The 14,645-nt window shown below is 35.9% G+C and overlaps 1 protein-coding gene across 4 annotated transcripts in view; it reads right to left on the reverse strand.

Moving 5' to 3' along the window:
• The window catches only part of ABCC9 (ATP binding cassette subfamily C member 9), a 130,535-nt gene that overhangs the window by 23,453 nt on the left and 92,437 nt on the right, over positions 1-14,645 (reverse strand). For all 4 annotated transcript variants that reach the window (XM_043563844.1, XM_043563846.1, XM_043563847.1 and 1 more), the window contains 5 exons: positions 14,266-14,414; positions 13,963-14,032; positions 11,782-11,939; positions 8,092-8,184; positions 3,404-3,506 (listed from right to left, as the gene is read on the reverse strand). In XM_043563844.1, the coding sequence (XP_043419779.1) occupies positions 3,404-3,506; positions 8,092-8,184; positions 11,782-11,939; positions 13,963-14,032; positions 14,266-14,414 (573 nt within the window). The remainder of the gene's footprint in view (positions 1-3,403; positions 3,507-8,091; positions 8,185-11,781; positions 11,940-13,962; positions 14,033-14,265; positions 14,415-14,645) is intronic.

Consider the following 14,645-nt stretch of genomic DNA (forward strand, 5'->3'; position numbering starts at 1 on the left):
TGAGTGTATGGTGACCTTTATCTTTTTTTGCTAATTCAGAAGGAGTATGAAATGAATACAGTGGCCAGGGCTACCTCTTCCATAGGGAAAGCTGTTCACTCAGAGAAGGGGAATAACTTGTGATTGTCTTAACTCTCACTTAAGTTGATGAGGGAAAGAAATGAGAGCCATATATTTAAAATAAATTAGAGAATGAACAAAAATTGGATGGGGCTCATGGATCTTCCCGAATCCCACAAAAGGTGTTTTTCTCTGGTTTCCCTTCCTTTCTTCTTGAGATTTTCTGTCCAGGGAATCCAGTGACATTGCTTTTGAAAGCTCAAATTGAGAATGAAGAGAAAGGGAGGCAAAAAATAGCCACAGAAAACCACAATAAATTTTCTCCCCTTTCTCTTCATTAAGGTGATGAGTGAATTAGAGTTGGTGAAATCCCTAGATCTGCATCAGGATCTCCCCTCACACAGGAGAGCAAACACTTGCTTCTTCTGATTCATGCCCAATGCCCCAACCTTCCTTGTACCACTTTAGTTGTGTTTCTGCTCTGAGAACTCCAAGAATATTTGCTATAAGCAAATATTTTTCTTAATTTGCTGAGTAATATGGCAAAGAATAGAGAAAGGAGGAGTTATGTCAATACTGGGGGTTAAGTAAGATCAATGCAGATTCACTGCAACAAATAGAAGTTTTCATTACTTATTTTTTTAATGACTTACAAGACTATGTCCACAGCTGTCGGGGTCAGAGAACAGTTCACACCCTAGTCTCCAAGGTCCTATATCTCAACATTCATGTTTCTGACAAAAGGTCCATTTATTTCAAGCTGAAATTGTGTCTCCGGTGATGCGGACATGTCCACAGGAGGACAGCAGTAATGAGTTCTTTATATGTATACAATTAGGAGAAAGGTTATTTCCTAATAGGAGTTATCTAGTTAATTTATTCAATACTCCTACTGTAGCACATGTTCTTGGATTACAGCATTTATATTCAAATAAATATTCTGATATTTACATACTCTAAATAACAGCCTGGTTCTAACAAACACTCTCAATGTACTCAGGAAAAAAAAAAACAGAAAGAGAGTGAATCTGACTAGTTTTAAGTTGGATCACTGAGGGCTGTCTAGAGGGGTGTGTGTGTGTGTGTGTGCGTGCACACCTATACAAACCTATATACACCTATATAAACTTATTGACACACACAATTAGGCAAAAGAGACAAATCATATACAAAAGACTGTGGAACTTGATTTCTGTCTGCAGATATGCCTGGAAGTTTGCAATGAATCAACAAGTTCCTTACAAAATTTACTTTTATCCATAAGAAATAGAAGCCAAAGATTCCTGATTTATTTTTGTATTGGTTTTTAAGGGAGAGCTCTGGTAATGAGACTAGACAGCAAATGTTGGAAGGATTATAATACACAGAAAACAAAGACAAGACATACTAACAAATGTATTATAAAGGAACAAAATAGATAGCAAAGTCTGCCCTTCCTGTTTCAAATACCAGTATTTTCTTTCAGTTTCTACAGTTGGAACTAGAATTCTTTTACATTCAGGTTGGTCTGCTGCCTTTTCACTTGGGGGTTAAAGTAACGGGCCATGAGTCAAACTGAACTAAGCCATTCTGAATCTGGCCACTCTTCCTCTCTAATTTTTCCTGACTTCCCCTTTTTTGGCAGTCTGAAGGCTCTAATATCTTGTCTTCTGGCTATGAGAGTAGAACATACGGTTTGCTTGAAGATTCTTGTTAAACACTTGTCCATTAACCTGACAGTAGGAAGTGTGAAAGAGCAGAAACAGGAGTCTGGTCACACATTCACCTCAAGTCCAAAGCAAACACACTTGCCCCTTAAAAAACATGCTTGATCTCCAAGTTAAGAAAAATCAGATAACAAAGGTAACTACTGATATTTTCCCTTGTGGTTTGGGGACATTCTTTCATTAAGCTATTTCATGATTAATTCTGTTATTCAGATATGATTGGGTTTTTTTCTTCCTTAGAGAAAACAAATTTAAACAAACAAATAGAAGCTTAAAACGAGGAATTAGGGTCTGGATAGGATCTAGAAATAAGGTCTTAGTCTGGTTATAAATCCTAAGCAATACTTCATCTGCTTTCATGCCATCTATATATAGGTAATTCAGGAGACATTTTGTCCTGCCCCAGAGCTACCTGGAAGGAATTTCTTAACAACAACCAATCTAAAATTTGTAAAATATAATTGTCTTATGTCACTGAATAATTTCTATATTATTACTAATATAGTGGAAAAGAATCTCTAAACCAGCGGAAAATCATGACAACTAAAGCTCACAGGGGGCTCTAAGAATCTATATCAATTTGTATCCGTCTATCAACAACTCAAGATTATAACCTAGCCTCCTTCATTTTAACCTCATCAAATTCCTTTCACTATCTGCCCTCTCTGGTCTGTTGAGTTTTGAAAGCCTGCATACAGTAGGGATGTTTAATTAGTAGACTCGATGTCCTTACAATAGTACAGATAAACTTACTTTTCCTTTTGACAAATGGACAGGTAATTATTTTTTAAAAAGTTTACAGACAACTCATCATTACCACAAAAATAGCTTATTTATAGTGCTGATTATGCAGACTAGTCTGCAAACTACATTTCCTTCCTTTCTGGAATTTGTATCTCATTCGTCTCCTGGTTCATACTCCAGCCGGTTGGCTTATGAACCACTTACCAGGGTAGGTGCTGTTTCCACTCATTTATTTATTCATCCATTCATTCAAAAGTCATTTGTCGAGTGCATTTGCTAATCAGTGAACTAGAGGACTTATATTATTATTTTTCATCGCAACACCCCCATATTCTTGTTTCTATTTTACAGATGGGAAACAGGACTCAAATAAATTAATTAACTTGCTAGATTCAAGTCTGCATGATGCCAAAGCATGTGCCTGTTCTCCTATTTCATAAAGGAAAGAAGAAGGCAACAGATGATTAATTGCAGTTTTTTATGTTTTGTGCTAACGTGATCCTCCACTGGCTTAAAACATAGAAAGTCACCATCTCTTGTCCTGCTCAATGAAGGAAAATGAGTACATCTGTTCACTTGTCAAATTTGCTTTTATGAAAAAAAAAAAACAACTGAAGTTATACAAACATTTGCCATTCCATTAACTTATGTAATCTAGAGACTAAAGAACACAAAATGAATTTTTGCTTTTTGGGCTATTTGTCTTGCCATTAGCTAAAACATTATGACAAATTTCATCTGTAACATAAACAAACCTGAGCTATTTTAATGTCTGGAAAAGTGAAGTTAGTGCTGAATCTCAGTGCAAGACTAATTTTTACAACTGTCTCCCTCTTTGCATCAGCCCCCTTTTTTTGTTTGGTTTCCATTTCGAAATCATGAAATGAACGTACCGTTCTGACCTCTAGCCATCTGTTGGCTGCTGAGAGAAATAAGTAGGCAATGTTGTTTGTGTCCGTCAGTTCCAGCATACGTTGCTTAAATCTGGTTTCGTGCCTGTAGAAAACAAAATTATTATCATGCTAGCCACACAACAGGAGAAATAATAAGAAACAGTCACACTTACTACTACACTATTTACTCGACAGTGACAAACTGATGGGATGGAATGACTAGTAAATGGACTCCGACTTCAAAATAAAGGCCAGCTGCTACTCCTTTGCTGTATGCTTGCTGGAGAGGGTGTGGTTCGGTGTTTCCTCCTTTCTCAGACCTCCGCTATGAAAAAGAAGCTTTTGGATGACAAATTCCTATTAAAGATCATTTCATAAATTTCCACATAATTTTGTAGCCACAAAGACAAGGCATGGCCTATGTTGCAAGGGCCTTACAAAAACCAGAGTAAGTTGTACAGAAATGCAGTATGCCTACTTTTTATTGCATATTTTACTTTTCCCAATGACACAGAGTTGGGTGGGAGGTGCTGGATGAGGACCAGGAAAGACAGGAAACTATGCATGTGTAACAGGAAAATATATACTTTTAAATATCTACTGCTGCCCGGTGTTTCTGGGAACCAAAGAGGGAAACTGGGTGGCAAGAAGTGGAGGATGGGGGTCCTTGGAGGTGGCAAATGTTCTTGCTAGATGTGGTATCTTACGCTCAAGATTCTAAAATATTTGTAAGGATGGTCATTGCATGGAAGGAACTCTTAGTCTATGGTACCTACAGGGTTTTATGACATATACAGTTTAGATATTGATTCCTGACCAAATTAAGTTCATTCTTGGCAACCAATGCCATCAGACCAAATTCTGTGTAATCCATGTTATAAATGAAACTTCTAAGAAAAATCTTATCCATTTCAACATGTGAGCTACTCTCTCACAGAACTCATGCTACATGGTGATAAATCTAAATAACAGAAATAGTCTCTTTTCATTTTCAATTATTTTTCCCTGAATAACCAAAACAATGGAAAGCTGGATAATATAATCAAAATAACTGGTTTGAAGGTTGGAGGAAATGCCATATCAAAATGTGGTCTATTCACCCTCTGTTCTTATATGGACTGCTTGACTACATGTTGCATTTATGAGGAATAGCCAAATTTCATTTGACAGCCCGGCAATGATTCCTGTTTGATAACAGATTGCCCAAAGTTTCCCCAAATCTGCAAATCAATTTGCAAAACTTTATATTAAACCATCACTATATCAAAGAATGAAAAAGTCCTGGATGGGGTGTTCCCTTGGCCCATGAAGCCATCTATACAGGCCAATATAAAGCAGATACTTGATATCTGTCCAATTGATCTGATCATTCCAATATGCCAAACCAGATAAATCAGATAACTGAGTCAAACAGCAACATCTGATCTACAGTAATCAAAGGATTTGGCAATCAGAGCCAAATAATTACCTCACTTTGAGTTATGAGTTTGCAGCCTTGATCTAAATGCCATGTACAGGGGGACCTGCCCTGAACAGCAACACATTTGAAGGGGACTGAGCAGTCAGAGAAACATGGCTACCTTGTCCTGTGATGACCCTTTTAGAGATGAATAGAGTGAATAATGAAAAGGTAGAATGGCTCACAGGATTATAGGATTTACTGAGATAGTGGATATGAATTGTAAAGAGATCTATCCATGTAAGAGCCAATCTTTCTGTTTGCAGTGTTATGTCGATTTTCATCCACTCATTCAGAAGCACTTAGGAAGCACCAACTCTAAATGAGGCATTAGAATACCTACATGAATGAGACATAACGTCTCCCTCGAGGAGCCCATTCTTTATTGAAGGCGGTAAACATGGTATTAACAAACAAGGATGGCACAGCACAGAATCTAGTCATAATGACTCCGTGCACAAAATGCTACTTGAACATTAAGGAAGGGGGTGATTTGTATTGACCAGAGGGTCGGGATGGCAGGGAATGAGGTGAGGAACGGGGGGGAGAAGGAGGATTAAGCAAAGTTTCAAAGAGCACTGTGGGGATGGTCCGAGTGAAGTTTTAAAGGATGAGCTGAAATCTTCAGGTGAACAAGGGAGGACAAAGCACTGGAAGCAGTAGGAACAACATGAGCAAAGGAACAGAAATGAGAAAACTCATGTTCTGGGGCTCAAGACAGGGTTCTCTCTGTAGAGGACAGTGGTAGTGGAGAGATTGGAGGTGGGGCCCATTGGACCAAAGCCACTGGGCTACATTTGAGATAAACATCAAACACTTTATTCTGACAAAGTGCTTTGTCTGGGACTCTTCTTACTCCTCATTTAGTTTTGGGATATTGTTTCAGATACACTCTTAAAGAGTTTGTAAATGGAATTGGCAATGGTCTGGAGCAGCAGCGAGAGGGGAGGGGTGGAAATGCAGTGAACATTCTTTCTGTGTGTTTCTATTTGGCAAGAAACCTTCTGTTTTCCTAATGGAAACTTTGACACACTCTGTATCTTTTCATCCACATCCAGCTCATCTTCTGAACATTCTTAGACCTTTATTCTGTTGGACAAAAAAAAAAAAAAAAAAAAAAGGAAAGGTCCCTGAAATCTCAGTCTAATTTAACTGTGATGCTTTCGTGGTAAACTACTTGAGGGAGTACACTGCTGTGTGTGAGTACACCATGATCCCTGAATGCAGGGGAGGAAAAGCAGCCTAATCAGTAAATAATAACTTTCCAAAAGAGCTGAAGACTCTGGGGATCCAGGGAGCCTGAAAGGAAGGAAGAAATGGAGGGAAAAGAACATGTTTGATTCTTGACCACAAGCACCAAATGTAAAGACTCTAGAATTTTATTCATGGCAGCAGGACTAGCCCCACATTTTGAAACTCCCTTGGCTTAAAAATGCTGATACTTGTGGTATTTAATATTTACTTTAGAAAGGAACCCTGGAAGATGTAAATCTGGATGATTATGATGCAGATACTTCTACCCAAAAGTTGTCTTTTGTTTCTTTCAATCATAATTCAAGCATGAAGGTTTAACACGTAATATTTGGTTCTTTTTACAACTACCTAGACTTCTCCTCATGTAAAATTAGGAATAGTCATGCTAAATTCTGTCCTTGTGTCTAGTGACAAACGTAAATGAAAAGCCTAAACCTTGACTCTTGGTCAAGTTTCTCTCATTTTGAACTGTCATTTCCTTCATGACAATTTACCTGATTCTAGTCCTCTCTTTCAGAAAATAACCTCAACTTGTTCAGAGAGAAAACAGAGCAGGGGCTATTATATGTCGAACCCATCAGTATTCTGTTGTCCCATTGACCAGCTTGCCTGAATCCAGTAACTTCTTGCCCCTCACTTGCCATGCTATCTTGTTTTCTTTGTGGTTTTTATCTGGGATGGAAGTGGAAGGCCATGTCTTTTTCATCTTTAAATATCCACATCAAGAGTAGTACCTAGCATATATTCAATACTCAAACAAATTAACTTGAAAGGACTTATTTGGTGAAAAATGTAATCTTTAATATGATGCACTTATGAGTACCAGTGGTCACTGCTGGCTACAATGTCAATAAATAATTTTGCCATCTCCAATAAGAGGCACTCTGATGGGAAAACACACCACTGCAGAAAATGTGAATGTTTCATGATGAAGTCTATGTAGATTTTATGTAGAAATTCTGTGATACACGTTGTGGATGGTTATATCTCTGTATCTCTATATTCTACTTTTTTTTAAGTTTATTTATTTATTTTGAGAAAGAGAGAGAGAGAGAGAGAGAGAGTGTGTGTGTGTGTGTGTGTGTGTGAGCGAAGGGAGGGGCAGAGAGAGAGGTAGAGAATCCCAAGTAGGTTCCACACCATCAGCACAGAGCCTGATGTGGGACTCAAACTCACGAACCATGAGATCACAACCTGAGCCAAAGTCAGACACTTAACCAACTGAGCCACCCAGGTGCCCCTCTATATTCATTTTAATTCAAGTTTATATATGTAAAATAATATAAATATGTCTTAGGTTAGAAAAATCTCTAATTGAAATAATCACATATTTGCATTTAGGGTTGCGAGAAGACATAATACTTTAATATGTCAATTTCCAAGATTAAATGAAATATTCAGTGGTACCACCTTCTTTAGTGAGTTTACTTAAACAGGGTAAATAGGGCAGATAATTTTTTAAGTGTTAAGCAAACACTCTTGATCAAAAGCTTGGATTATCACTATTTACCAACATTAAAGAAAATGGATTAAATCCTGAAATAACCTTGATTTAATATTTCTTTTATTATTATCAATAATACATTCATTTTAACTTGTTTATTGGGTGCTTCTTCACTAATCACTGTGGTTAATACTTTACATGCATTTTTCAATTAGCCCAAGGGCCTAAGAAGCACAGTTGATTTCTCCATTTCACAGATGAGTAAACCGGGGCTAGGGTTTGCAAAGCATGGTCTACATTATACAGCTAGTGTCTTCTCAATATGGTGTTTCATTCTTTCTTTATTTTTGTTAAAATTTTAGGTAATTAACTCTGAATATTTATTGCCATATTTTTCATTCTTGTAGTTTAGAACATTGCCATGCACACAGTGGGCATCCAAAAAATGGTAGCAGTTATCAGTTATTTGTAGATAAATATTTGTTGATGATGTAATGGCTTAATCCGCAAAATGAAAACATGTTTACTCGCCTAAATGCCCGAATGGTGGTGAGTCCTTCAGCTGTTTCTGAGAAGTGGCAAAGCAGAGGGAGCTGGGTACTGTCATCAAGTTCCTGGAGGTCCCTAGAGCAGAGAGAAGTGCAAAATTAACTTCTTATGCATTCACGCTCAGAGACTACTGTATTCATCCTCAGGTAGGTTTTTATTTGTCGTTGCAACTTATTTCTTCTAGAACCCAGTTAACAAAAACTTTAACAGCTTATAATCTAAAGAAGAAGAGAAATATGGGTACATAATGAATTTTTGTCCAGGCCAAATATATGTGTTGTTAAAAAAAAAAAACTACTTGTGGGGCACCTGGGTGGCTTAGTCGGTTAAGCATCCGACTCTTGATTTCGGCTTTGGTCGATCTCAGGGTTGTGAGATGGAGACCAGCACTGAGTTCCATGCTGGGCACGGAGCCTGCTTAAGATTCTCTCTCTCCCTCTTCCTTTGCCCTTCCTTGCCTGCACATCCATGTGTTCTCTCTCTCTCTCTCTCTCTCTCTCAAAAAACAAACAAAACAAACAAACAAACATTTGCTTGATAAAACAACTAAAAGTGCTGTGGGGACACAGAGGAATGGATGATTATTTCATACCTAGAAGATGGGTAATATTTTTTTTTGAGGAGGTAGAATTTAGGCCAAATCTCATCAAGCTTTGAGGAGGGTTTCAACCAGTCAAGAAGAAGTACATTCCAGCTAATAGGAACAAGAGCAAACACAGGAGACTAAAGAACCTAGCAAGTTCAGTCTGGCTGGGGTCGAGTCCTTTGTGAGTGCTAAGGAGGAGAAAGTTTGTATAAAGGAGAGGTGGGACTAGACAGTAGAAGATCTTGGGTGGACTGGACAAAGTCACTGAAGACTAGAAATCATCAGGCTGTGCTTAAGCAACATAACTTGGGAGGCTATAATGGATGAAAGAGAAAAGTGAGTTTGGAGAGTCTATCTCAGAGATTTTTAAAAGTTCTGAATTACTGTGATACTAGTGGGGTTTATAGGGGGAGGATTGTGAGATAGTCTTCCAGAAGTAGGCTTCTAAACTATAACAATCAGCGAGTTGTAGCGGGGTGAGTAAAAGAAAAGAGTCAAATATGGCTTAGCAGACTTGACAGATGACAGTGTTATTTGTCAGGGTGAGGGACACGGAACAAAGCAATTTGAGGAAAAAGACAATGAGTTTGCCTTTGGCCACAATGAGTTTGAATCTCTGCCTTCATGGAACTTTTATTCATAGGTTCTCCAAGGACCTATATAATATCCAATGTATGTTTGGTAGACAAACGCCTGATCATCCCTTTCATAAAGATGCACACTACTCATGAAAACATTTCCTTAAACCATGTAAGCTAGCATTTCTCAAAAATAGGCTAAGAGTTATACTATATGTTTCAAAACATCCTTTTTTCTTTCAGTCTTTTTTTCTACTCGTTTTTTGTTTGTTTTTAGGTTTGGGGGATTGAGGATTTAGAGTTGTGGCATCAACTGTCACCTTCCGGAGTCAACTGAATTATACTGTTACTTTAATCTTCAACGATTAACTTGGGCCATACTGGGCAGCCTGTATCGTTCCAAACAAATGCAAATTTATTTCGAGTTTCTACAATGGATTTATTCACTTTAGAAAATGCAGAGGAGGGAAGAAAAAGAAAGAGGGAAGGAGGAAAATGAATATGAAGGAATGTGAGTCATTTGCTACTTTTTAAACATAAAACTAAGTGGCTATTTGTAAATTTGACACAACAACAGGTGGTCACTACATTTGAGGTTTGTTGTGAAGGGAAAAAATTAGGAAGGAGAAATCTTTGTTTATAGGACTACATTTTGTGAAACCAAACAAGTGACAATATAACTTGACCTTGTATTCTTGTAAGAAACACTTCCTTACAGAGCTAACCACACATTAGATCTTTGATTTCAGATATTCTAAATTCCATGACATTTCCTGTCTCCCACTTTAATTCCTTCTGGTGTTTAGAAAGCAGTCTGTTAAGCTGCTTTTCAACATGAGTCAGTCTGGTGGAGCCTCAACATCTAGAAGGGATTTTTTTTTTTGTCTGTGAAATTGAATGTCATGTGGCCATATTTACTCACTTTCAAAGAATTTCAAATAAGAATGGTTCATAATCCATTATTAGTGTTAATTCTTTAAAAGTGATCATCTCCTCTATATTTTGGTCACTTACTAGCAATGCTAATAACAGATTATTCCTTCTTAAACAGAATTCACAATTCCAATTTATAAATGACTAGGAATATTTGCCTGGCCTTTGCACTCAATTTGTATTGTGAAGGGGCAATAATAAGGCCAAATGAATACGTGACTGAAGTAAGACATGACTGTAGTATTTAATTTAATAGTGAGAAGATAAGGACAGATTTGGAAATAGCAGAAATGCAGTAACTAAACTTTTTGCCCCTCTAGGAAGCAGCATCCGCAATAGTACTGTAAGAAATGAAAGAGTGAACTGATGACTAACTTCTCCCTTTCGGTCTAAATTTGCTACAGGAAAATAGGATGAGGCTGGTAATGAAAAAATACTTAATACAGATCTATAACATTTGAAGAACCCTAACTCATAACCCCTAGGGAGAAATAACTATATTTTTTAAATTAAAAAATGTTATATGATATATTGAGAGCCAACTATAATCTTGGCTTTCTTGTTACCTTCCCCAAATTTTCATCATCATCCTTGCACTCAAGTCTTATTAAATATTTTCATTTTACTGAATAAACTCAATATCTACCTTCTTATTCCAGCACTTAATCCACATACAAGGATTACTATATATATATATATATATATATATATATATATGCTTCATTTTCTCCAGATTTTAAGTTTCTCAAGAACAGGTTCTTGTCAGGTGGCTCTCTTCATCTGCCACATGGCTTACACAATTATTTTTCAACACAAAAATGCTTGATAAGTGTTTGTTGAAATAAAGTGATTATTGCAATGATATAAAATTTACTATTTATAGCAAGACTTCAAAACTAAACTGGAAATTTTAAAACAACTGGTACTATATTTCATTTAACTATGATGCATCTCAGCAAGTGATAAATCTTACATTAATAGAAGAATTTAAGATTCATGGCTACTTTTATTTATATTCAGCTGGGTACTCAAGTACGTGTTAAATGATCCAGTTTGAAAAGTTCCAATCTCTTAAAGTTACAGCCCTTCTATCAGACACTCAGGGTTATCTACTTTTCTGGTCATCACTCTGACTTATCACTTTAACCTTTTAAAATTCTTCTAGTTTTTTACAGAATGCATTTTAGCATTTTACAATATTTTATCCCTTTTTTCCCACTTGTGGAATAGAACAATATTAAGTCACTTACCCTTGATCTTACAGGTTTTCTGTCAATGCTATGTTAAGCAAAAGGACCATATAATGAAAAATTTGGCGTAGTTTGTGGATTCAAAACTCAACAGGTCAAATCCACATGTTAATATATATCCAGAGCTATGGAAGGTTTACACAACCAATTATAGAAACAATTGTAATAGATCTCCAAATGAAGCATAATATAGGTTTCATCATGTTAAAAATAGGTTGCATTTCCAAATTCCATACCTAATCTTGAAAAACACTACAGCAAATCTGGATCACAGTAAATCAAATATATAGGTTTTTGAAAATGAACAGAACTTTGTTTTACTTACTTGGAGGCCACTCGAAAGTATTTCTGGATAAAATAAAAGGCGACCCCAAGAGGCACAAGAGCAACCAGGAACACAGGGGTAGCATAAGAAATCATGCCAATGGCAGACAGGCAGAGCAGTGTTGAGCGAGTTAGAGATTCCAAAGTTGGAGGGATGTGCTATTAAGAAGGTAGTTTGAAAGGAAAATATTTAAGCTCAAAGAAAATTTTGGTTACAATGCAATAAAATATTCATTTTATATTAATGTTATGTAACTAGTTACAAAAGTAGTATATGAATCTTTTCATTGTAAGCAAGTCTTCACTCCAACTTCACTAACTTCCCATAGTTTAGTATCCATTTATCTACCTATCTACTTATCATCAGTCAGTGTATCAGTCTATTTATCTTGGGAATTTCATGTAAATGGCACTATACTATAAATCTTATTTGTCCATGTGTTCTTGTTTTATTTTACTGGACAAGATAGATTATAAATCTTCCCACATAACCATATACAAATCTCTTTCTTTAGAATGGCTGATACTTTTAAAAAAACAGCTATTTCTCTCCAGTAAGACATTTACATTAATTTTCTGTAACTGCTTGTTCATATCCTTTGCATGTTTTTGATTGGATTATTTACCTTCCTTTTGATTTTTAGATACTCTTTATAGATTATGGATGTTTTCCTCTTGCTTTATATATGTTACCAGCTTTTCTCCCACTTAATCTATTATATTTTAAATTTGTCTTTGATGCTTTTAGCTCAATAGAAATTTAAAATTTTATATAGTCATTTCTGTTGGCCTTTTTCCTTATTCAGAGTTTTGTGTCTTACTTAAAAAGCCCTTTTGTACCCCAAAACTCTAAAACTACTCTCCCACATTTTATTTATAGCATTATGTTTTTATATGACTATCTTTATTCCACATGTCTTTGCTTTGTATTTTATGGATAGCTAATTGTCCCAACATCCTTTATTGAAAAAAAAAATCCTTTCTTACTGATTCCAGATACCACACTTATCCTATGTTAAATCTCTCCATATGCTGGTATTTCTGAGTTCTCCATTTTGTTCTTTTGATCTACTTGTTTTCTGTGATCACCAGAGTATTTTATTTTTATACTGTTTTCTGGGTATCTGAAATGGAAATTCTCTTTCTCTATATAGGATTTTTAGGATTTCTGGGATTGTTGGATCTCTTTTCTTCATTTAAGGTTTCTAATTTTGTTTTTGTCATTAGTATGAATAGAATTTATTTTTCACTTAATTTTTCACTTAGTGTAGAGAAAATTACTGAATTTTATTATACACCTTATGTAGACACTCTTCTGAACTTTCAAATTGGGTTTTCATTGTACTCATTGTCTTGGACTCTCCAAGTGGCAATCATGTCCAAATAAGGACTGTTTTATCTCTTCTTTCCCCATATTCATTCCTTATGAAGAGTTTTAGATGCATTGTGACTGACACCAACGAAACATGAAACATTTTCAACATACTTATAGTCAGCTGCATGCATCAAGCATTCTTTTTCTAAATTGAGGATAATTTAGTTATTCCTAAAGCAACTCTGAAAAATCAGAAAAGACAAGTGCTAGATTTGATGGATTCTTTTGTCCAGTTAACCTAAGAGGTCTCTTCTTGGAGTGATCCAGTTTTAGAGATTGAGGACTTTAATTTCAGGACCAAATTCTAGAGGCATAAGGATCTAAAACTAAACTGGGTATCTCTGTAATATTTTCTAAAATATCACACCATTGCCTCATGCAAGAGCCCATCTAATTGAAATAAAGGACCTCTAGGACGCCTTGGCATTCTATCCTTTGCTTATGGAAGACACTCTGCATCAATATTAAACTCTTAAGAACTTTACTATGAATGGAGATACAACACTGACAAAATTATTCCTTTTTTAATAAAAAATTATATGTTAGTTTATTCTTTGCTATTTTTCTTTATTTCATTCTGATCCCCTAAGTATCCTCTTCCCACATAAATTATTTTGAATTAAGGTTTCCTTTAAGTTTTGATTCTAGAAATCATTTATGCATATAATATTGATATAGATATATATAGGCTTTCATTTAAGTTTTAGATGTTCTCTATGGCTAACAAGAAACATGGTTTATCTTAAATGTTACTTTGCTTATACTGAAAAAATTATTTTTGAACTTGGAAGTAACTCAGGCACTTACCTGATCGATGATATTTGTATCAGCTGAGAAGCGATTGAGAATCAGTCCCAGGGGGGTGGTATCAAAGAATCTAGGCAATAAAGAACACACTGGAATGTATAATACACATACATTGGGATGTATAATAATACTAAGCTATCTGGAACCTAAGCAACTAATGGACATCTTGAAATCAAGTAAATGAGAAGGTCCCTATTCATTTATTTAAAGACTGAACAAACGCACTAAAATTTCACATTTCACTTAAAGATGCATGTTTTTATGATTTTATGTGGGGAAGTAAGAAATTAGTTACTTTTTTACCTTATTGGTCCAAGAATTATCTTATTGAGGAGATTGTGGTGAAGATTTTTGGCAGCTGTGAGACCCATCCATTCTACAGTGAGAGATGTCACAAGGCAGAGGAAAATACCTGCTCCGCAAAGTATGCTAAATCCGGCCACATAGTAGGTCTAAAAACAACCAACACACAAAAAGACACAGCTTTTTCTTACTAGAACACCAAATATCGAAGTCAGACAATATCTGTAACTTCATTATCTTGAGTCAATTTAAGCAGTTTAAGGAGAGCGGTTTTTAGAGAACTAAAGATAGTACTGCAACCATAGCCCTAAAGCCAAGTCACCCACCTATTTCCTTCACTCTCTTCCAAGGGCAGATGAGACATTAGAATCTGTTTTCAG

The sequence above is a fragment of the Prionailurus bengalensis genome, chromosome B4, assembly GCF_016509475.1.
Source record: "Prionailurus bengalensis isolate Pbe53 chromosome B4, Fcat_Pben_1.1_paternal_pri, whole genome shotgun sequence".
NCBI classification, from domain to species: Eukaryota; Metazoa; Chordata; class Mammalia; order Carnivora; family Felidae; genus Prionailurus; species Prionailurus bengalensis.